Source organism: Simochromis diagramma, unplaced genomic scaffold (genome assembly GCF_900408965.1).
Source record: "Simochromis diagramma unplaced genomic scaffold, fSimDia1.1 OVJJ01000293.1, whole genome shotgun sequence".
Taxonomy (NCBI): domain Eukaryota; kingdom Metazoa; phylum Chordata; class Actinopteri; order Cichliformes; family Cichlidae; genus Simochromis; species Simochromis diagramma.
Window position 1 is genome coordinate 16,154,802 of NW_024386801.1, and position 25,225 is coordinate 16,180,026.

General features: G+C 40.2%; 1 protein-coding gene across 3 annotated transcripts in view; it reads left to right on the forward strand.

Annotated features, from left to right (window-relative positions):
- shisal1b (shisa like 1b) overlaps positions 1–25,225 on the forward strand; it is a 38,909-nt gene that overhangs the window by 5,282 nt on the left and 8,402 nt on the right. For 2 of the 3 annotated variants that reach the window (XM_040026170.1, XM_040026169.1), the window contains exons 2-4: positions 12,764–12,970; positions 17,885–18,098; positions 21,408–21,714. In XM_040026170.1, coding sequence (XP_039882104.1) covers positions 12,904–12,970; positions 17,885–18,098; positions 21,408–21,714 — 588 coding nt within the window. In that variant the 5' untranslated portion in view covers positions 12,764–12,903. Of the gene's footprint in view, positions 1–12,763; positions 12,971–17,884; positions 18,099–21,407; positions 21,715–25,225 lie in introns of those variants that run through there. The other variant, XM_040026171.1, reaches the window with a different exon arrangement.

Below are 25,225 nucleotides of genomic sequence, written 5' to 3' on the forward strand. Positions count from 1 at the left end.
TGAGTAACAACATAACTGAGTCCTTGCATGTTCGACTTCCCCTCCATATCAGAATCGACTGATATGCAGGGGAGATAATAATCACCACTGAGATAATAAGCAGAGGCCTTTAGGGCAAAACATGGCCTGTGCTCATCAACTGTATGCATTCACTTTCCCTCTGTGTGGCCCCTGTTGTACTTCACTTCTGTAACAATGCCAAGGGCGGAAAGCCAGAAGTCTTATTATATTACTGCTAATATTAGTAGCTTGCTTGTAACTATCTGCATCCTGATCCCTTTATGTGGACATAAACATGCACTTTTTTACTCGTATGCATAGGTGCAACTGGCAAAATGGCCCATTAAACATTTATCATTATCTATAAGCACTAATATGAAGGGGTGAGTTTAGTTTTTTTCCTTCACATTTGTGCTTTGCTTTGAGGTCTGTGGCTCTGTATTGTTTTTTGTCTTTTCCTCCCTCAAGGGGGGTGGGGGCGTTTGGCATCAGGAAGGCATTTCCTCTTTTTTTTCAGCAGCTTCTGAAATTAGAGGCTGAAAGAATAATCGAATAAGAGACAAGCTGTTGAAATTCAGAAGCAGGTTCACCCAGTGGCTGTTTTGAATATTAATGCAGTGTTTGCTCTGTGTATGTGAGTGTATCTCCGGTCAACACAAAAGGGAAGAAAGAAATCACATTAATGCAGACTCCTTTGAGCATTAATCCAGCTGAAACAGTTAAATCATAGATGAGTGATACTTCACAGGAGAATAAAGGAATACTTGGGGAAATCAGAGGTTGGGAAAATATTAACTTCAGCAGAGTCATTATTCAAATTAGTATCCGTGCATGTTTATTGCTGTACATAAAGAATAGCCAGAATTTTTATATTGTAATATTGTCAGTCTGTGACACCTTAGTTGAGGGTTTGCAGTATAGATATTTATATATCCTTTGGCTTTTAAAATCATCATATAATATGATAACTAAAAAAAAAAAATGGTGTCACCAGTCTGATGTCTGATCATCGATTAAACAATGGACATCACACCACCGAGTAAACATCTGTGTATTTTTTTAATTAGCGCTTGCAAAGCTCTCAAAGGTCACCTGTGGCCACAGTGACCTTTGAGCACATTCCCATGCGTTCATCTTTTAACATTTGCTCCAATTTTAAAGAAATTCCCTCAAAATTTTTAAGAGATATTAAATTTACAATAATGGGAAGATCTTTGGTATGAGTGGACAAAAGAAAAACAACCTCGGACCACAGCTCTCATTCTCAGAGGTAATCTTAATATTGACTTATTGACATTTATGCATGACCTCATACTTCTCAGTAATTGGTGCAGCAGCATCTGACCTCTGACCTTGCTCTTGTGCTTTAACTAAAGCACATGGATGCTTCATCGACTTGAGTTTAACCTCCAGTTCAGCCTCTCCACCGCATCAACCGTGGATCAGTGTTATTACGTGACTAATAACAAGTGGAAACCTGTGGTGATCAACATCTTTCCACGTAAATCTGTGTTGTTATTTAATTACAATGTGTGATCCAGTGTATCATAAACCTGAGGGGAAGCTTAGTCAGTGAAATCAAACGTAATCTACTCAAAACCTAATCACCAGCAGATCATTTAGAGATTTTGCGAACAAAACCATGTGTATTTACTTCCACTTGAGGTGCGATGATTTTAAATTACTGCACTCCAGCAACTTTCAGCGAGCACAGTAAATATAAGATAAGAGAGGCGCTGTGTCTTTACGCACTGTGCCTATGCTGTCATATAAAAGCACATGTTATTTCACAGTGTTGTAAATAAGCAGCAGAGAGAGGAAACTCTTAGAGAGTTCAGACAGAAAGAAAACAAAACGGAGCTGCATGGGAAAAAAAATCTTAGTAAATGTGTGACACGGGGAACCAAAACCCCGTTTGAGAGCAGCGAAGAAATTTGGTTTAGGAGCACATTAAAATAACTTGCAAGTGCAAGTTGTTGTTGTCATGCACTCAGTTGTTTTTCCTTTGCAGACACACAGCTTTTTATTTCTACTGTGGTAGGAATCCTGCAGTTTTAATGACGGCACCAGGTTTGAGTCCTGGTACAAATCTACATTTTCCTCACCTCATAATAGGAATCACCCCAAATAATTGGGGAAATGGAGAGCAGTGAAGTCTCCTGCTCTTAACAGCCTCCATATGTAATCGTATGCCTGCCTGACCTCCCTTCCTCAGAGGTGTTACAGGAAGAGGGAGCAGCTGTGACAGACAGCTGCGATGCGATTGGAGTGAACAAAGGGTTAAACGCTCAATTCAGATGCTTACAGATGATAACAGAGCCAGAGGTGCAGAAGAGCCTCTGTCACTTTGGCTCAACCATGCAGGAAAGAGAAAAAGCTTTTATCACCAGATAAAATGAGCGTGTTGAAGTAACGGTATATAAATTCATCAGTGTCAACGAGAAGTGGCAGATAAGGAGAATGACAACAGCTGAGCACACAACTTCTGGATTATGCGCACTTTGATCTCACAAAACAGTAACCTTTCTCATTGACATTAGTTGAAGGATGAAATAATGTCAAAGTGCACATATATAAAGAGCTAAATTTAACCTCCAAGTTTAGATGTAATTTTTTTTTATGTGTTTGTGTGTGTGGGGAGGATTGGTAAAGCATTACTTAAAGTAAATGTGTTTTTTTGCAGGATTTCCTGTAACACGTGGACTTCTAAAGGTCTTTTCTACTCCAACTGAGCACTCAAAGTGTTTTTTAAAAAATATACAACATGTCTCATTCACCAAGTCACACAGACATTCATACTAACAGTTTATCTATACCTAAGCACTTTGTTTAACATTCATGTACATACTCACAGTCACTTGCATGCAATGGGGGCAACTCAGGGTTCACTGTCTTGCTAAAGAATGCTTTGACATGCAGACTTGAGTAGCCTGGGAAATCCTATCCTGACTGGTAGACCACAGCTGCACACACCTTTTAATTTTTAAAAGGTACATGCAACAAAATCCTCAAACAATACCCCCATTATAAAAATGCCATTCCGTCAAATAGATCATCATTTTTATAAAGGCACTGGGACGGCCACACTAAAAAATGACAGACTGGGTCCTCGGCGAGAGTATTCATGTGCAAATCTTTACTGTAGGTCATCCTTACTCAATGCCTTCCTTTTGGTTTGCCTTTTAACTTGTGGCGGTCCATATTGTTAAAAAAGAGAATATAAGCGATGCCGCCTTTTGTTACTAAGCAGAAAATGCATGAATATATGGATTAAGAGGTGTGTGTCTGTGGGAGATTGGGCTTTGTTTCTAAAGTCAGCTACCACTGAGCCAGGGGCTTTTAAGAAAATGTCACGCAACCAATGCGTGTGTAAACATTTGTCTGTGTTGTAGCATCAAACATGGTGCATATGTGCTCACCGTGCTGGCAGACATTACACGCTATATAAAGCCTAAGTATAATCCATGAGTCATTATGGCTCAAATGACTGTAATTTTTAATTCACCACGATATATAATGCTTCACTATAATCCTTCTCGCCAATAATGACGAATATATTTTAAATAAGCTTGATCGCACCCGCCATATTATCAGTGAACAGCAGCAGGTAACTCTTCATTCTGATAATAAATCCATTCACAGTCTCAGGAAATCAGTTCAACAGAAGCGTTTTGCAGACGTGTCGGGGCTTTTAGCACAACCTTATAATATTAGAGCTTTGAGTTGAACTCAAATGGCATTTAGGGAGCACTTCAGGACATAGTAGGAAGTTATTATTCACAAAAATCTGCCAAACGTATGCAACCTGAGGTGAGTTCATTCTATGTGGGTCAAAAGCAGGACAGCCTCATTAATGAGGTGTAATATCACTACGATGGCCAGTCAACCAACACTTCCAATAACGATCGCTGGAACGGTTCACAAACCGTTTCTTGCGGTTTAAGATTTTTCTAACAGGCTATATAAACTGGCTGCCAAAACACCATTAGCATTTGGAAGGGAAGCAGTGGGGAGTATTATCCGTTCTCATCTGAGGTATTCTTGGCCACACTATGTGAAGGTGTGCATGACCACTGCCCTCTGCGACCTCCAGGTGATTTACAGTGTATCTGTAATGGCTATTTTGGGGTGAAGTCGCATGGGGTTTGACCTCTTAAGACTTTTGCTTGTGGGGGTTATCTGAGGGTAAAACTACCCACTCCGTTAAGTTCAGTGTGCTACTTTTGGATCTGACGCGACTGTAAAAGTCACTGAGGATTAGTGATATTTTCAGGCAGTGTAGGTTTACACCGGCAACCAAAACTTGTAAAGTAGCTGGGTTTATTGAATGGCGTTGAGTCACTGAGTCCGTAATCTTCTGTTTAAAAATCACATGGACTACGAATGGTTCCAACAAAGTGCACGGAAATATGTTAGTAAACATTAGCTTGAGTTTGTGTCTTTACCATTTATCACCATCACATGTGGAACAAAAGTGCCAGCTTTAGGGCCAGTGTTGCCTCTTTGTCATTTTGGTCTGTGTAATTAATGCAGGCCAAAGGGACACAGCAAAGTGATATTTTTATATTTGTCATAACTTACTGCTTCATTTTTTGAAATTCCCACTGGGATATTTGTCTGCAAGTAGGAGCTATTTTAAATCCAGGGTCAGGCGGATGATGATGGTGGGGAGCACTTCCAACGAAAAAAAAAAAGGGAAAGAGCCCAGAGTGGGGTGTTTAAAACAAATCCAAACAAACAATGCTGGCTATTGTCTGGGAGATACTGCCGTGTCAGTCTGCATCAGAGACACCGAAAAATTCCCCAGGATATGTCTCCCAAATCCCAGAGCCAAACAAGTCCAGTTATTCTGCATGAGTCACAGTCTCGCTACCAAAGAAAACTGAATGCGAGTGCCAAAGCGCGGATGCGTTGACAGATGAGGACTTTGCTGCCTGCTGGCGGCTCTGAACTTTGATGGAACGGCAAGTGTTGGGAGCTGCTGCAGAACAATTCCTGGAAGGCGTTCTGTGGCCTTGAAAGTGATTTAAGGGTGACAGCTACTGTATCTCTGTGACATTTAGCAGTCAAACTCAAGAACACCCAGTCCTCTGAGTCGCTTGATGAAACCCAAATTCTCAAAGCTATAGCGGCAGCAAACTCAAATCAAAAAGAAAGTCTGAAACTGATCCCTGCTGTAGTTATTATTATTATTTATTGTTGAAAAAAAAAAGATGAAATATGTCAAACGTTAGAGGAGATATTAAACAAACAAAAGCGGCACATCAAAAGCATGATAACTGATTGAAAAACTTTGTGAAAGACACCAAGCACTGCAGCTGCTTTTCTTATTATGCAATAAAGGTTTTATGAGTCGATGCTTAACCTTAAGCGTTCAGTCCCTTCCAAATGCAGCATCAAGTGAGCTGGATTCATTCATACTGCATCACATAGAAACAAGGTCTTTGTTGTGATCTGCGTTATGTTAGATGAGGTTCCAAGAATTCTCATCCCCCCCTGCTGACTTCGAGACCTTGATTGTATAATGAATTCAACTTATTAAACTCCAGTAGCTGTCTCATTAGTTCCCTCTCTCCATGCATATATTTATTGTCCCGCCAAAATTATTTGTGAGAGAATCGCCCTGTTAAATTCCCATTTGGTGCAGAGGGGACCTTTTTTCCTGTGAGTTAGGGTTTCCCAGATTTCCCAAGTGCTTAAATGTACACTAATTAGCCTTTTCTGTGTTGTTTTTCTATTTTGTGTGACTAAAGCTTAAGAAAAAGTATCACATTCCTTTTCTCCAACCTCCAAAGTTGTGATATTAGTTGTTTATTCAACTTGAGATGTGGCTGGAGCAGTGTCGCGAGAAGCACTGAGCAGTGATCAGATGTGTTTGGAGCCACTGCTGGGGGAGGTTAATTTCCAGATGGATGCTGATATTGCCTTCCTCAGAAATACCAGCCAGAAGTCTTTCTATCTACAATAGATTAGCTCAACAATATAATGCGGTGCTGCCGTTTCTGCCAGGCGCTATGAAACTTTAAAAGCAAGTTGAGTTATAATTCTAGTTATACTGATGGGGGAGGGGGTGTTCAGACAAATACCTTTATTATTTTCCAATCTTGCTTTGTAATTCAAATTGATGATAAATTAAGGGTGTGAGATAAAGTGAACGTAGAAGGCAGAATGGTTTCCATCAACATGACAGCTCTCAGCAGGTAGATGCACTGTGTGCCTCCACAGACACTAGTTTGATTACAGTTGTTCTCTCATCTTCTGCTTGTGTTATGCTAACAAACCATTACCAAGTCAGAAACAGAAACAGACCACCCATGCAGCAAGCTAGGTGCACTTCACAATAGCCGAGGTTATTATGCTGCCATATCGACCAAACTCTCCACAACAAGCCCTATGGCAACACTGCTGTTTTTCCTCCCTTAGCATATTTAAGGATTTTAAGTATTCATTTCCTGTCCACCACATTGTGGGTGGTAATTACTACAGGCTACACTCTTCCTTATGTCCTCTGTGACGTTAAGGTCTCCCAGGCAACATCCAGGCTTTAGACGAAAACATGTTGCTGCCGCCTTTGGGCTTTATTTAGAATATTTGACGTGGAAAATTTATTCAGGTGACGGCTCATGTAAACCGAAGAAGAAACTCTGTTCATCAGTCAAATTCATATCTGCAGACCCGGAGCTCAAAATGACACAGCACAAATAAGCTCTTATTGCTCCGATCACTTTGTAATAAAAAGGCGTCAGATCAAAAAAAAGAAAAAGGCTCCTGAGAGAGGATTATGGGTAGTTGTGTGAAACGCACTTGAATGATGAATCAAAAACAACCTTGTTGCTAATGTGACGCTTGCTGTGTAACTGTAATTTTTTTTTTTTATGTTTATTTCAACCTCTTGTGATTTATTGAAAGATATATTTAGGATCACTGAAACAGAAGATGATGGAGAAACTTGTCCTTTTATCTTGGTCGACTGGTTTACGTTACAAAGTCAGAGCCACTGGGAGAAGCTGCTTTCATAACTGCTTTCAAGACCATAAAACTAAATGTCATGCTTCACTTTAGGTATTTAGATCCATCGTTCAGTACTGTTAAAGATGCGAGCAGCAATCTGAAATGCTGTCTGCAGCATCTCCCCAAACATACACTAAAAACCTCTCTTTTCATTCCTGAGGTCTGTCCTGGGTAGATAACTCTATGCTGAAGCAGGAAAAGTTATGTTTTATAATAGGAGATTTATCAATATATACATTTTGATGGACGACTGGGCTTTTTAGCTGCAAGCTTTAACATATCAGGACATAATCCAAAAAATGACAACATCAGATGTTGTAAAAAACAGAAAAAGCACCTTTAGCAGCATTAACTCGAGTTAATCATTTTGTGTATGACTTCGATAGTCTCTTTGTTTGGTTCCACTCTTCTTTACAATGTAGAGACAGGCCATTGAAAAATATCGGTGTAGTACTTTGACTCTTCTTTTTTTTTAGCCATTTTGTTTTACATTTTTTGCTGTTCTTAGTGTCATCATCCTGTTGCATGACCCACTTTTTCCCAAGCTTTAACTATTAGACAGATGGTCTGCTATTTGACTCTAAAGCATCGTGCTTGATAGTTGGTATGAAGTGTTGTTGTGGATATGCTGTGTTATGCTTTCAGTAAACATGGTAAACATCAGTAAACATGAATTAAGGCCAGACTTCTCCACTTTGGTCTTGTTCCAGAAGTCTAGAGATTTGTTTAGATGCAACTATTTGCTCTATTCCACTAGTACCTACTCAACTCGGCTTAACTTTACTCAGTTTTTAGGGTTTTCTATTAGGTGGCAGTACCTTATATCAGGTACTTCATTAGTGTCTGCATGGCCGGGGTTCCAAGTGAGCTGACCCAATCCAAAATTGTGACGTCAGCAGACTGCAAACCACCGATTGGACAGTCAATGGTGTCACTCGATGAGTTGTGAGAGCGTCTTCTTCACAAAAATCAAAACTGCTATTTTTGAAACTGGCTGCGCAAAGATCAGCACCATGGTTCCCGAGCGTGACAAAAAGCAACGCCTCGACGTCCTCCATTGTTGTGTCGCATGCAAATGACATCACACGATTGACGTTTACGTTTCATGACATGTCCTGTACTTCATCTGAGGTTATATTTATCTAATCTTATGTCCTTATACATAAAACCTTAAAACTGAAAGAGGATGAAATTTCTTTCCTGCGGACTGATTTTACGAGCAAAGGCGGTTGATGTTTATCTTTTTTATGCATTGTGAATTAAAAGTACTTTATACTTCTTTTTTTTTTTTTTTAAAAAACTTTAACACTGCCCTTAAGTAAATAAATAAATATCCCAGACTACTGTTATCCTCTAAGGACAGTTTTTCTTTTATCATCAGCTGCGTCACATCTTGTACATGTTCACCAGTCATTGCTTTTAGTGACTTAGACTGCCACTCCTTACTCACTGATGCTACACACAGTTCAGTCCTCTGTGCCAATGACAATCATTAGATCACAGCTCTAAATCTCCTGACATGGGCTCATGTCCTGATGGAGCACTGTCGGGCTTCTGAGTGAAGCTCTAATGCCATCAAACGTGAACGAAATCCAATTTATTATGATGATAGTCAAAGGGCGCATCAATTAGGTAGAGGGCTGCAACAGAATGTATTTGGACGCAAGCCCATCTGCAGACCCACAGTCACTTAGCTATTGCTCACTCTTCCCCTTGTGTGAAGTGGGAGTCTCATCTCTAAACTGTACTTCACTGCGGATGCTCATGTGTTTTAGGGTGATTGATAACGCACATTAACATGGATTAAGGGCAAGCAAAGTAAGAGAGAGTGCATTTACTCTTATAATGAGACACAGAGGGCGAATAAATATCCAACTACTATCACCCATGGAAGAAAAAGGTTATGTGAATACTCAGAAAGACAGGCCTAAATGTTTAGTCTAAAAATAAAGTTAAGCTGTAGAGAGGAAGACAGCGAGAGAGAGAGAGAATTGTAATGTCGAGATTTTGCCTTTACAAACTCGAAAGCTTCTCAGATAAGGGACACTGCAGGCCAAAATAAATAAATAATGACTTTTAGAAAGCATAATAACATGTCGCATACTTTAAAGTTAATGTTTGAACAAAAATAAGACCCGGACAAGGATGTTCATGAGACAGGCCCCGCTTATCGCTGTGTGTAATCTTCAAATAGCCCAAAAATCTTCCACTGCGCTTTTCCTCATCAAACTTCTGACAGATTTGGGTCTCCTGCTGTGTTGTGATGAAAAGTGTGCTGCTAGCTTCGCAGTGGTTACTGCAGCAATTGGTCACTTAATATTTGCTTCTGTTCTCAGCAAGTAATGAGGAACATGCAGGTAGATAAATGAAATCTACATGCTTTTTCGTAGAAATACAGTGTTTCCCCTCAGAGCAGCTTTCACATTTACTCAGAGAGTGGGTGTTTCCATGGCCTTTATGTATATTTTAGTTTGATTTGAGACACAGCAAGTATCTAGACCCTCCATCTGTGTCGTGTGTCTGTTCGGCTGAACAGTATGTTCTATTTTAAGTCCCAGGGAGCTATGCACTGTGTGCTGTGCTGTGTGTGCCTGTATACATGCACTCCTGTGTATTTACAGTACATACTCTGCTTCACTACCATCAGACTCATTACACAAACCCTTGAACATTTACGTCTTCGCAAACAAGCCGTGCGCCCTGATGCTGTGAACCTTGCCCTTTTATAGCCTGCGTAGGGAGCAGGGTGACTCCATGTGACAATACAGGAAAACAAGTAATGTATATAAAAGACCACAGCAGTGAGTTGGTTGTGGGGAGTGGGTTTAGAAAGGATGGGAATCCCTCGTTATACTTTACACGCTGTCATCTGACAGTACACTAAAGCTTTCACCAGAAATAAAAAGACTGGAAAAAATATATGAAATGCCACTCTAACAAGTCTCCCGGGACCTCCGTTGCCTGGCTTTCTGAAGAAGGAACAGCTTTTCAGATCAAAAAATGCTTTAAAAGACTTTGACAGAAAAAGCTTGCTGTGCTTCACTTGCAGCTCACAGTCTGTCCATGTGGTCCACAGTAACTTCATTGTATATTGGAAGGGTTATGCACAGCATTTATTCCTTGATCTGGGATTGAAACCATTTAACACATAGGAAACGGGGCGGTACCTGTGACAGAGAGTGGGATTCTCCACAGTGTTTGCACAGCTTTAATTTCTTCTAAAATATTTGTTTAGCCTCAGTTTGGGAGCCTGATATGTTTCTCAATAGTGCATGACCTCACACTCACATGCTTACATGCCATATTTATAGAAAGCAATAGGTTGTGTCTCAGCGAGATAAAGATAATTGTATGTCTTATTAAGGTTATGGTTTATCCAGCCTGGAATAGGAGCGTATGTCTTCTTAAGGATAGAGTCTACATTTGAGTCTAATCGTATTGCTGCTCCTCTTGAGTGTGTGTCCATGTATGCAATTCAAGACAGCAGGCATTTTCTCACCTCTAATCACGTGAGATTTTTATCACTTGAGGAAAAAAATTCTCTTTTTGTGCCATTAGCAGAACTCATGTGACCTGCTGGGGAAAAACATCTTTTCCTCTCATATTAACGTTGGATGCTTGTTAACTGGTGTAGGCTATCATCCTGCTGCCAGTACTGGCGTTGCCTCCCCTTTTTAAGTCTGTTAAGGTCAACAGCAATTTGGATAAAGGCTAGGTATTTTAATCTGATGAATCTCTCTGCCCTCAGGTTACTTTGAGGTTTCGGTTTTTCATGAATGGCTTTGGATAAAATCTTAAGCTCTGGACCTGTGAAAGGCCTCTAATATCTGAGGCCTGCATTTTCCGCTTTTACAGCTCCGTAAAACTGACAAACTGACCTGACAGCTTTGCTGCTTTCTGCATCAATTGCCCGAGTGTGCAAAAAGGTGTTAAAGGTGTAAAAATTGCCAAATGCTATTTACTCCACAGCCAGCCCGTTTCATCCTCACTCTGTGATCCATTGTGTACCAGCTGCAAAACAGGCCGCGCCATTGTAAGCAATCAACTTACAGCACATTTTCAAAAATCTCTACATAATTTTCTCAGTGAGTTTTTGGTTTAAAAATAAGGGAGCTGAAAGATTTGTGCAAAATATTCCACAGCACATGTTGATGTCTTTATTTGACTACCAAAGCTGAAAAATATTCTGTTTAATTGAAAAATTACAACATAATAACATAATAACATTTAATTAATTGATGCTATTCAATTTTCAAAGACCAGAATGGAAATCTGGAACGAATGTTGAGCATTAGTCTGCACAAACATTACCTCACTGTGAACCCACTCATCGGCAGATGTGGCTACTCGTGTAAACTCTTGACCAAAAACCAGAAACATAGCTTGTTTCTGACCTCTAGCACTTTTTAAATCTGACCTGGTGAACGTTGTCTGCATATTTCTGATAAATAATTTTTGGCTCGTAGGCAGTGCCCCACCACTAGCACCATTTCTCTTCTGACTGTGTGCTCATGTGAAAGAAACTAAACTTTCCAGTCGCCCTCCAAATGGAGCTGTATCTGCGCCATACTTCGGAGTGTTACCAAAAGAGCTCGAGAAAAAAGTCGGAGGTTGATGATGCAACATTAGACTTGCTTTGATCCACCAATAAACTGAATTATTTTTATGACAGGAACACTGATGGGCCTTCTACACCCTTGTTGTTGCTCTCTTTCCTTAGTTTCTCCTTCTCTGTCAGCCTCTGTCAGGTCCTCAATAATTTAGGAGCCGAGCTTGTAATATTTTCCAACTAGCTTGTGCAGAAGAAGACTCTTAAGTTTCTCGGCACATACACGCAGCTAAAGCAATCTATGATCCTGGTAAATGTTTGAATGAAGTTTACATTCAGAAAAATGGGATCTTATGGGTTCGGGGAGCAAATAATGGGTGTTTTTATGCGAAATTTGCAAATGGCTCCTATATAAATGATCAGAAACATCAACTTAAACGAATGCACAGAGAGATACTATTTCTGTGCACATAATGAGGCTATTAAAGCAATAAATTAAAAAAATTAAAAAAAACAGAAACAAGTGTGCCTAAGCGAAATGTACTGCCGCCCCATTAATCTTACTTATCATCAGTAGAGGGATGACTACAGCGAAGCTTCGAATGGTGATAATGTGCAAGAGGAATTCATGAACCCCCACAATGCATCACTTACAAGCAAAGTGCTCCACAGCAGCTCTGCAATCACAAAACTTTACACTGTGCTGAAAGAGCAGATTCTGTGCAATTCATTAAATATTTGCTCTTCTTAGAGCACCGTACTTTTAATGCATGATATGTGCAGTTTTTCCTTACTGCAACGCATAGTTTATAGAGTTGCATAACTAAGACATCTAGTTTAAGATGTTCTTTTAATCTCTCAAAAAAAGTCAGTTTTATTAGAATCAACTAAAAAAATGACAACAATTTCAGCTCAGGGAAGTATACATATTCATGATTATCGCTATAATTTACCATGACTTATAGACAAGAAAAAGCAAGCATGGAACAACTTTTGGCCCCAGTGTTGTCAGAGTGCCAGTTTCAATTAAACCGAATGCCCAAGCGGTCCTGTTATGTAAGCCTTAGGACAGATTTCGGGAAAGGCATCATGGACGCTCACTGCCAGACAAGCTGTCCACACAGTTGGATGGAACTTCCAGAAATCCAAATCAAATATCTTAATCTTTTCTCTCTTCCCCCCTGCTTGTCTTGTTCCCATTAGGAGCCCTGACTCTAAGAAGCAGCCATGTGAGAGAAGCTGTCAGCGAGCAGAGGATGCCCACGTCCAGCTAAAGCAGCCCTCCCCCCCCCTCTCTCCCCACCCTCCTGCTCCCTCCCTTCTTCCCACATGAGGACAAGAAGATGACTATCTCCAGCCGGCAGTCCTTCAATGTCCTGACGGTCATCTTCCTCCTACTGTCCACTGCAGGTCTGTGAATTTTAGTCCTAGCCTGTTTTTGAGTCTTTTTAACTGTTCCTCTGCAGACACTCAAATCAGAGTTTCAGGTAGTGCTGCTGACATTACACATGCCCTCAGTTTCTACAAACTTTGGATTTCCCCCAAAATATAGGTGTCAGTCCTTTGCATGAGAAGCCACTGCAGTGTTATAAACTGAATTCAGGGAACAGAAAGACTGATGTTGCCATGTGATGGCCAGAAGTCGAGTCAGACACATTTAACATTTGGGTGCTTTCAAACATTTACTGCCAAGAACTTACTTTTATTTGGCAGGAAACGCACTGAACCTTAGGGTGCTCTCTAAATGAGGCCATGCAGCGTAAACTGTAAAAGAGAGCATATTATAACCCCAGAAGCTACAAAGCAAAGAACCCAGCCAACACATATCTCTTAGATATGAAACACACATTATGCAGAAGAAAAAAAAATATGCCGACTCAAGTTTGAAAATGACAAAACAGGGAGGAGGAGGAGGATGAATAGCGAGAGCGAGAAATCAGCGCTATGGCTGGCAGGGCCAAGCAGCAGGTTGAAAACCCATAACAACCAAAAGAGTCAACAGTGAGTTATTTATGTTATTGCCCTCCTCACTCAACATCCGTCTTTAGTTTGAAAATGGCCATCCTCGTGTTCCCAGAAAAATGCATCAAACCCAAGGACCGATGATTACAACTACAAAGCAAATTGTGTACAGCACAGCTTTGAATGCTGAATGAGTGCCAGAAATGACAAATAAAACCCAAATTTTACTGACTTAGGTAGTAATGTACAAGGAAATACAACACTAAACAATCTCTGCAATGATTTATGATTTGTTTTGCGTTACACAAGGTTATGCAATTATGCTACATATCTATGTAAGTGATCACTGTAAGTGAATAGAATAGAATAGAATAGAATAGAACAGAATAGAATTCAGCTTTATTGTCATTGCACATGTCACAGGTACAAGGCAACGAAAGGCAGAGCAGTTCCCGTACCAGACTGTTATACAGTTGGTCAGGATGCTCTCGATGGTGCAGTGATGTTGGAGTTAACACTAAAGACTAGACAACAGAATAACTTTAAATTGTAAACTGAAAATGTAATTGTGTCTCAGTATATTTACCATCATGAAAATATTGATAATAACTCATCATCATCAAATTATCCTGATAATCAAAGTGCAACTATTTTATTTAAAAAAAAAAGGCAGATTGATATTAAGCTTAAAATTATTATTAATTTTTTTAATTTTTCATCAAAGCTGTTTTTCATGCTTGACTAAGAAGAGGTAGAAAAGCCTATCGTGGATTTGGTTTAACACTGCTGACACAGAGACGGACAGACTGTGAGTGAATAGCAGACAAACTAACCAAAGGCAAAGATAATAGCACCAAGAAGGCGCACACAGTGTATTGTACTTAGCTAAAGAAAAAGGATGCGCACATTACATTTACAGCTTACCAAAGATCTGAGTGAATGGGTTACTCGTGAGAAAAAATCATTTTGTCTTCTTTGTCGAGGATCACCGAATGAAACCTTTATGTTTCAGAACAAAGACAAACTGCAGATGCGAGCGCAGTTATGGATAAAAAAAAGTGATGGGTGAGCACTGACTGATGTTTTGATGTTGTGTGTTTGCACCGCTGAGAGAGAGAGAGAGCCACAGCCGTTTTCAGACCACAGGCAGTAAACAAACTGTAGTTCAGGAGCCAAGCTGTTAACTGTATCCTAAACTTCAAGAGGTGTTAATGAAATTAAGCAGGTGGGTGTGTTTACAACGCTATCGCTTCCAGAAGCAGCTGTTGTTCATTTGAGAAGCCAGAGACTGCCGATGAACTTGTCTGTTTCCAGTTGTGCATCATTAGAGAATTTTATACTCCACTTACAGTGTGAAGGGCCTCTGTTTCTTTATTACCAGGTTACTAACCCTCAGCCGCTGACCCTCTTCTTTTAAAGGGCATAAAAACACGAGCGTACCGCAGAACTTTTTCATGGATTAACCGACTTGTATTGTCAACGCAAGGGTCAAATGAAGAGCTTCCTTTCACTGCTGAAGAAGCCATCCTTGACTTTTAATTCTACCGTGCCCTTCAGTAGTGTTTCATTTTACAGCCTCTCCTGCTGAAATTAGCATCGCTGAAGCGAAGATGGCCAGCGAGCTCATTATAACCTGAAAGAGGTCTCTTTCAAATGCTGATCTGTCTTGGCCTGAGATGAGTGAAAGACTTCTATCACACTGCCTGCACAAGTGGACCTTGAACTAAATCACAGCCGAAACACTTTAACTGACAACACAGTCATATTTTTTGGGCTCATAAAAGGAAGCACATATGAGAAGGATAAATAAGCTACAATAAAAACATCAAACTAAGCTCAGTGCACTTCACATGGAGTGACATCATTTCAATTTGTGATTCAGCTGAGAATTATCAATCAAAGCCAAACAAGAACACACGGTGCCAGAGTGATTCTGCAAGCAAGTACAGAAATGCTGATATGAATTAAATCACAGTAAAATGCAGTTTTACATCAATGAAGCCTAAAAATCTGACAGCACTGGCAGCTTACTGATGAAAAAGAAAACATAAGAGATGGATCAATCAGGTACACGTCCCACGGAGTGGCATCTTTCAAGAAGTGAAAACAGAATTACAGGACCTGCAAATGCCACATATAGAGCTATTAACAAGATTAAAATCTCATTGGTTCACCTGCAGATAAGTAACAAAAACACTGCTATGCTTACATGCAAGCTGTTGTACCTATTTTGTGGAGGATGCTCACATGAAACAAACACCAAAATCAAAAATAATAAAGTGAGTATATGTACAAGTAATCCTTTAAACATTTGGTTTCTTAGCAGTCAGAGGAAGCGTCTTACACTTTAGTGTGGCTGTAACTAATAATGGTTTTAGAATTGCTTGTTTCAGAGGATGAACTAAGGTGCTGCTGAGTCTCAGTAGATCCATAAGAATTATTTTAGACTTTGAATCATATGCAGTTACTTCAGCAGAGTCCCAGAATAAAATTGTGGAGCTGGAAATGAACAATAGATTTCCTGTTAGATACATAAAACATTGTCACATAATCCCTCTATTGGAGACTGCAAAGAAATATAAAAGTGAACTGCACGATGATGCATGCTTCAGTGCATTCTGTATATTTGTCACTATTCTGGCTTCCAGTGCTTATAGGCATTTTGAGAACTTTATGTATAGTTTTGGACAGGTCATAGGCTGTTTTAAATGGCTGTGAAACAATGAATATGTCAAACAGGCATGATTATCAGCTTTATAAATAGATAGGTTATTTATTATTATTAGAGTTTGGTTTGCAATTCTTGTGATTTTTTTCTTTTAGTTGATCCTTACTGGTTGCCAGAATCCATCTTGGAAACATTATTATTTCCCCCCACGAGACAGTAACACATTCACTTTCCCCTAAAGCTGCAGGGACTTGTAAGCGTAGTTCTGGCTGAATGCAAATAAGCCAGAGGACTGCATGAAGCTGCATAAAGAACTGACTGTTTCCACCCGTATGGCTTCATCTGCCCAAATGACTGGTTATACTTTTCAGGATGACTTTGGCTTTGATTAATTTCTGTTCAGATTTCTGAAATTTACCCCATTTTACTGAAATTCTTTTTTTAAGTCATGTATTGTGTATGTGCAGAACAAAAACTGCATTAAAAAACACAACCTATGATACTGTACTGTGAGTTAAATAAAAGTGAAACCGGTCCAAGATTAAATAACGGTGTTTAAAACCATATAGTTAGGTGGCACCAGGTTCACAGTGAAACTCTTTGTTCACCTATAAATAGAATGACAAAGTAGAAAAACACTCAGACACACAATCACAAAAAACAGAGGGGATCCTTCTTTTGGAGGGAGGATGAAGCGAGGCGGTCAGCCTAGGGGAAGCAGCGTGCTATATACTCATTTTGTCAAGTAATCTGAGAAGTATGTTTGTTGTTTCCATACAAACGCACAGAAGCCACCCTTATGTTTGTATCACGCTTGGGTGTTATCAAAGATGTCCAGTATACCGGAGCACACCTGGCACACTCAGATCTCTCTTATTAAACCGGTAGAGTAATGCTGTATTCAGGCTATATTGTAATAGCATGTGCCACCTGACATCAGCCTCTTCTGTGGAACAAGCAGAGAACTTGCTTGTTGGACTAGTAACAAGAAAAACGCCGCTATCCCTCTTGGGGAAAACTTTGGGTTTAGACGTGATGATAAAAGTAAGCGGGCCGTCAGAGACTAAACTCTGTGGCCTCAAGAAACTTGTAGGTAAAGACAAGAAATCAAGCTGTGAGTCTGCCACCACCACCTACACATTTTCTAGTTTACCCACTGATGTGTCAGAATCCACTACTGCAACAAGTGCCATTAGGTTCCATAACTTCCAGCTCATACTTCAGTAAGCTCCTATGAAATGTCTGGATGGTGTGACGACATGAAGAAAATAAGACTATGCCGTCTGGTTTGAATGATTAGCTAATCAGTTTGATAGTCTCTGTGTTCCTTCAAGAATAAAAATGACTGTTTTTGCCATCATGCGCCTGCATGCATAATTTAATATCTACTCTCTGATTATTTTTGCAAGTACACCGTGTTTTGTGTTGCTTGTCCTTCGCCAGAGGTATTAACCGAATTCAATCCACTCGTGTATCTTCAGAGGCCTCCAAAGAAAACAAGCATTCACGATTATGTTTTTGCAGTTTGGATGCTGTAGGTTGAAAGGTGCTTCCTGGAGAGTTGTTGTCATTTTCAGAACTGGGAGACAAACACAAATTCTGCCTCAAAGGTCATGAGTCCTTTGTTTAGCTCCTGAATATTACATCTACAGTTTCTTTTTTTTTTTCTCTCCCCCTGTTTCCCACCACTGCAGCCCTCTCTGCTCATTACCGAGTGTGTGAACCTTACTCTGACCACAAAGGGCGGTACCACTTTGGCTTTCACTGCCCACGCCTCTCAGACAACAAGACCTATATGTTCTGCTGCCACCACAACAACACCGCCTTCAAGTACTGCTGCAACGAGACTGAGTTCCAGTTGGTCATGCAGGTCAACCTCACCACCACCCCTGATGGTTATGCACACAAGTGAGTAATAATTTAAAATGCCATTTGAGTCAAATGGATTTTCACTGTGAATCTTCTGAGACAAAAATCTGCACTGTCATATTTTTCCTTTTTTTCTTGGTTTAGAAAAGAGATTAAATAAAACATCACAGTTAGCATCTTCAGGCTTAGATGCCCAGTGCTACTCAAGGGTTACCAGTTCAAACATTGCCCATCTTAACAAAGTCAAATATTGGGAATCATGGCATACTGATGAGAAATGGGCTGCACAAGACACATATGGACAAGGACTAAATACATGGAGTTTTATACATATTTCCATCAGAGTCTGTTTCTGACCTCTTGTTTTAGGTGTGCGTGTGTTTTTGTTATCATTATAAGTTTCGCTGTTCGCTATCAGGCATTATAATTGCCCAATAGGACCTGTGGTAGTAGTAAAGGTGAACTTCAGGCAAAAGTTGCATTTGCAAAGAAAAAAATTGCAAGAGTCTTAGCTAGCTTAATGTGCAGAATTTTAATTCAGGCTGTGAGGGTTTTAAAATATTTTAAACATGTCTCACATACCCTCGGCTGACTGTATTTAAAACATGGAACACACTTGTAGGGTTTTATGGGGAAAACAATCCTTTTTCAGGGCAGTAACTACATTGTTTGAAGTGTATGGAGATTATATCAAGTGCAAGAGCAGAGCTCTGACTGATTTTTTATCAAAAACTTTACAAACAGAGGCACATTATCAATAGAGAACCTAACAGTGACTCCAGTCCACAAAAATAAAATCCCCCAACAACCCCGAATAACCCTAACTTATACTTTCTTTCCGCTGTAATCATGGGGGTCAAACCTAGAGATATTTACAATTTATTCACAGAAAAAAACTCCTACAATAAATAACATGAGCATCCTAATACTATAACAGACATTTAAATAATAACAAAAGCATTTTAACAAAAGCCCAAGACAGAAATCATCCCATTCCCTCCTTCTATCCTCAGTGGTACAGCCCAATCACCTGACTGAAAAATGAAAGTCAGGTGGAGTATCCTCACGTGTGCTTCATGAAAACACCATCATCCACCAACCCGAAGCGAGAGAGTTAATAAAAACCAATACAAATCAAACTATTAAAAAAAAAAATACCCACACCATTAAGTAGTATCCTGCTAAAACGAAACAAACAATACCAAAAGATAACCTGCATGTCACAGTTAATTAGTGAAAACTGGCTTCGCTGAATCTTGGGAGAGCTTTATGTGAGTTGCTACAGCAACAGATAAATTTATCTCAGATCATATGAAACCAGCTTGTTTTGGTCTCCAGACCTTCTTGATGGTATCGTGCTCAGAGACCTCGTTGACACTGACCTACACCTGAAGAGGTATTCAATACCACCACAGAGGAGAGCAGATGCTAAAAGCAGCCTATGTGTTTTGAGTATGACGCCTCCACATGAAACCCTTTGCAAAGCCGGGGGTTAAGTGCTGGCTATTAAGTAGAGTCTATAAAGTCCTAGACTGTTTCAAAGTAAAAGTCTGTGTAAAATTGCAGTGTGGCATCAGTGTGGCATTATTAAAAAAAACTGCACACATGCCAAGATATGACAGATTTCTCACAGAGGACAACTAAACTGAAAGAAGTGCTTATGGCGTGGAGTATAAGCAGATTTAAACTGAGTGAAGGACACAGAAAAATGTCCCTCTACTTCTGTGGGAGCACCCAGTGGGAGGCTTGGGTGACAAAACCACAGCTCTTTGTACTAATGCCCTCCCAGCATGCCTCTGTCTCAAACGGTACACAGTGCCCTGCAGCAGGTCATGATATTTCATTTTTAGTGTCAGATGGCCTGTTGGGCCTCTCTTTTATCTTGGCTCAGTGGCCAATAAGACTGCAGGCTTGATATTTACTGCTGGCCAAGCGAGTTAAACTGGCCATAATTTTGCGCTCCCTTCTTACACTTCATGGTTAAAATGGGATTAGAGTTGAGTTTGAGGTAAAACTAAAGGCATTTTGACTCCAAGGGTTTTGTCACAATGTTGTGCGCCGTCTCCTATAAAGTAACAGAGCAGCTGAAATATCGTGGATCTGAAACATATGGAGAAGTCATCTTAGAGTAAATGTCCAAGAAATTCACAGGAAAACATCAAATATTGTTATATATTTGACAGATAATCCTTTCTATCTGCTGTCTCTGGGAAAGCTGTGATTAATATTGAATGGCGTTGGTGTTAGTGGTGCGGTTCTGATCAGTTTCGCTAAAAACAGTGCACAATCTGCGTTCTTTGCTCTGCGATCAGACTGACTCAAATATATCCCTGCATTGTTAGTCTGTTAGAACACATACAAACTAAATTATAGCAGGTAAATGCCTCTGATGCAGAGGTGAGGGAAGGTAAATGCAGTTAAGCATTTACTGACATAGTATTCATTCAAGCAGCTTCGGTGTTTGTTTTAAAGCAGTTTATTCAGATAAACACCCCTAAGGCTGCATCGTTTCCAGACAGAAGCGGATTCAGTTGATTTACTGAATTACAACCACTCGAAAATCACTTTTTCTAAGGGCTTTAATCAGTGGAGTCACACTAATTGCACATTAAGGCATAACTAAAAGAATGGTTTCACTCCAAATAAATCTCTATTTTGAAGTAACACCCTGTGTCATCTCTGCCTCTCAGAGTCAGAATATTTATTCAGTCCGTGAACATGTGTAATATTTCCACCCTACATGCCCTGAGCATTTAAGCAGCAATGTGACACCACAAGATTATTATTATTTTTTTTTGTGTATGTGTGTAAATTTTGCTTTCCCAACCTCTCAGGAAGCTATTTTCTGAAGCCCTTTCTGCTCATTCACCTTGTTATACTTTATGGATGTGGGTGGACTAAAACAAAAAGTTCAAATGCACCCCACATAAATCCAGCTGGATCATGTAATACATGAAGAAAATTTATGAGAGGTGGAAAAATAAGAGCGCTGATTTTTAGAGAAAACTATGTAAGAGCCAAAACGAGACGTATAAAACTCTCTTGTGCTAATGAAATTCTTTGTCCAATTTAGGAAGCAGTATTTAAGAAGCAGTAAATGGAACAGATGGTGTTTTTTTCCCCCCTATATTTATTTTTTTAAGTTTTTATCAAGGGAGGACTTGATAAATGTCTTGGTCTTGCCACATAAACAGCAAACATTCACACCTGGCAGGCGCTATCGTTGCTTTTGGGATTTAAGCCCAGTGTAAGGGTAACTAGATGATGGTTCTGAGGATATGAAAAGTGTTTATCATCATCTTTTTCAGATTATCCAGCATTAATTCTCCCAGTCTGCGTCTCTTGCAGTAATTATACAGCCCTGGTCGGTGTGTGGATCTACGGCTTCTTTGTGATGGTGCTGCTGGCTCTGGACTTTCTCTACTACTCAGCCATAAACTACGAGCTGTGCCGGATCTACCTGGAGAAATGGGGTCTTGGAGGACGCTGGCTGAAGAAGGCTCGGAGTCAGTGGCACAGGTCCATGCCGGAGGAGAGCGAAGCCCAGGCTCAAGTGCAGCCCATGGTCCCCACCCACTTCCAGCCCAGACACAGCCTCAGAGGGGAGAGCCACAGCCCTACGCTCCTGCCCTACAACACATCCACCGCATGGTGAGTCACTGCCCGTCACATGACAGCTGTCAACTTCGATGCCATGGACATAGACAGATGCATTTCTGCAACTACTAAAATTATCTGTCTCCGGTCAAAAGAGAAAAACAGAATTACAAGTAGTGAAAAATTCAATATTTATACCACAGAAGTTCAGAAACAGTGATACCCTCATTTGACGCCATAGAGTAGGAAGTGTTACGTAACCATTTGTTGCCTATTATACAAAATAACTTGTTCTGCTCTGATAAGCAAATATGCAGTAGAGACCCTCTTGCTTGTTTGACAAAATAAAGCATTAATAGCTACAGATGCTAAGAACCAAAGTCGGCCGACCCTTTAAAAAATCGTTCCTTTAATTCTGCCTCTCATTTTCTTGTCTGCGTGTTTTCTTTTGTGCTCATTGTTTTGTTTGCAGACAGCAACATGGCAAGGAAACTGTGTCTAGCAGGACAAATTAAAACATTTTTAGCATACTTTCCCGAAAGCCAGCAGCAAGGAAGCTCAAACATTCCGGATCCTAATTTCCTAGAGTCGCTCGTTAGGGGCGCACTGTAAACACAAAGATATAGATAGCACACTCGCGATTAGATCCGACCAGTGGTATTACCAACTGTCAATTCACTGGGTTACAGACTTCAACAGAACTTTTAGAGCTCCACTCCCTTCTGCCCAGCAGTGAATCATTTTCTGCAAAGCGTCTGATCTGTATGCATCGTTCATCTCAAAATAGCTGCACTCTGTGTCAACATAAACCTTTTTTTTCTTTTATTTTATAGGAGGAATTTGGGTGAGAGATATTTCTTGGTTTTAAGTCTGACCAACTCATTAGGGAGCTATCATTATTAATGAATAGAAAAGAACAGGATAATGTGAAAGCTGCAATGCCCGCCTGGGGCTCCTAGCTCATATTTAACTTGAATGAGTCGACTGTGAGTCGCATTAGAAATCATTTGTGGAGTTTCTGCGGCAAAACACCATCTGCTATGTGTTCAGCGTATCTTTTTTATTACCGCTGAGAGCAGTCACAGGCGTCTGAAGGTGTGTTAGGCTGCATGTGACTGCTGTTAGAACATACGCAATGATTTATGATGCCAGGAGTGACCTGTAACACGCCATAGCTGCGGGGAACCTTTCTTTCTCTGCCAGACATTGTTTAAACTTTCAGAATATAGCTGCACAATCGCAGAGCGCAGCCTGAACAACCGTACATTTTTGTGCAGTCGATTTTTCATCCGGTTGCGCGTCTCCAGACACCGTGCACCCTATCTGTCTCTGATTGTGGCTCAGTCTCCTCCTAGAGGTAGACATCTCTCTCGGGTCATGATAATTTAATGTGGGTAGAGTTTTGACAAATGGCTTTAAGAAGCACTGTGGACTGTAGAAGCCATAGATAGAAGAGCTGAGATGCTGCAGAGGGATCCTGGGGCTGCTCTGCTGGTATAAACGTGGTTAACTAAGACTGAACATATCCGCGGAGCCTCCTCATTAGACGTGAAGTCAGTTCAGTATGATAGGACTCATCAATCCTTGACTAGTGAGGTTGACCTGCACTGGCGAGAAGCCAGCATTAAGGCAGAGGAAGTCGATTAAAAAAAAAAAAAAAGGTGTTTGAAATAGCAGCAAACTGCTCATTAACTAAGTGGGCTCGGAAAATGAGAGCAAGATAAGTTCATAGTAATTCATTGTGATGAGTAATGGGAACTGCTTTAGGACTGATAGTGTTTTGGTATCATCTTTTGTAAGATCTCTATCTAAAAATACCAAGAAAAAAATGTAACCGCATTTTTTACAAACAGGACAAAATTTACCATGAGCTAAATATGTTCTTGCATAATCATTGACATCAATAATAAAGTGACAGATGCTGCGAGATAAATTCAGTCACGAGCAGTTTCTGGGGCAAGATCAGAATAGTTTTTTTGGGGGGAGGGGGAAAGTTTCACACAATGAAACACTTCTGAGAATCCAGATAACGCTTACACTTTTTCCTAAATGTGTTAAGTAACCGTTATGGGCGATTCTCTCTGTGTGTATACCGCAGTTGACGTTGCCCACACGGTGCGTCATTAGATGGGTTTTATTTGCGGGGGTACAGATCTTTATCCCCAGAGAGGATTCAGAGTAATGGCTCAGAAAACTGGGTCCACTTAGTTGGACATCTGTTGGCCAAATGTAAACAACCAGAGATCGGGTCAAGTCCCATTACAGGCCCAGCAGCATCTAAAAACAACCCAGTCGCGCAGCAACTTTGGAATCCAGCACAAATGGTAACCCATGCAGCAAAGCAGGTCCTGATGGCAAGTCAGGTCTTAAAGAGAGAGAGCGAGAGGGGGAGAGAGCGCAGCTTTGCACTCAGCGTGTGGGAATCCTGCTTACCACGTTGCACGTAAGCAGGCTGGTATGTGCTGCTGCAGATCTGCTCAGGGTTCAGCGTGGGCGGCCTGAGAAACTGTTATTACTTTTCCTCGGTGGATGCCCTTTATTAAAATCTCATATTCACGTATTCACTTCGGTTTGAATAAAGTACAAAAACATAACTGTCTCTTTCTTCACCTAACGATGTATGATCCAGATGAGAGACGAATGATCAGCCTGCCACACCAGGAGTCATGGATTATCATTACAGGGAGGGCACACTGTTTGTTTCCAAGCAGAGTTTACTCACAGGGTAATGTCACTCAGTGGAAACAACGGATTTGTGAAAAACACTATTGCAAACTCTTTGTTTTTCTACACGCTATTTGTTCAAGTGCTTATCCTAGTGTTGAATAGGATGGGCAGTTATAGTTTGTCCATTAGCTTGATAAAAAACACATTTATGTAGGAGCTGTTTGGCTTGGACCTTTATGTGTCTTATATCTACTGGCCTGGGGACGCCTTATCCCTGCAAATGAACTAAACTAATGATTATTAAGAGGAGTTCAAGGAAGTCTTTCTGCACTTAAAAGATTGTGGACTCGCTCAGCTAATGAGAAAAAAATAGAAAAAAACTAGAACATCACTGATGCAGCTCATCTGGCACACGATCCATTGTAATTTACAGGTTAGTATAATGTGTGAAATACAGAAAGCAGTGATAAGCTTTCCTATCATTGGCTGGCTGTATTGCACAAACTAATGAGAATTCAAATCCACTGAGAACGACAAATATGACCCTGACCTCGAGGGTGATCATTGTGCATAAGTTTGATTAAATCCTCACTCATAATGTCAGCAATTCTTGTAGATTATTGACAGATGGATGGATGACGGACGTCTTCCCAGCTCATTAGTCCTTCGGGTGGATGAGCTGAAAATTAAATCATGATTTCACAAAAATCATTCAAAAATTTGTGTTTAGGTCAAAGAGGAACATATAAATAAGATTCCTAAATGGTCAAGTGATTAATCTTTATACACAATGATTAGACCTAATTAAAATAAAATAATAAAAATACTATAAAAGTAAAATGTATATGTATATACATATAAATGTAATAAAATAATAATAATAATAACAACCTAATAAATAT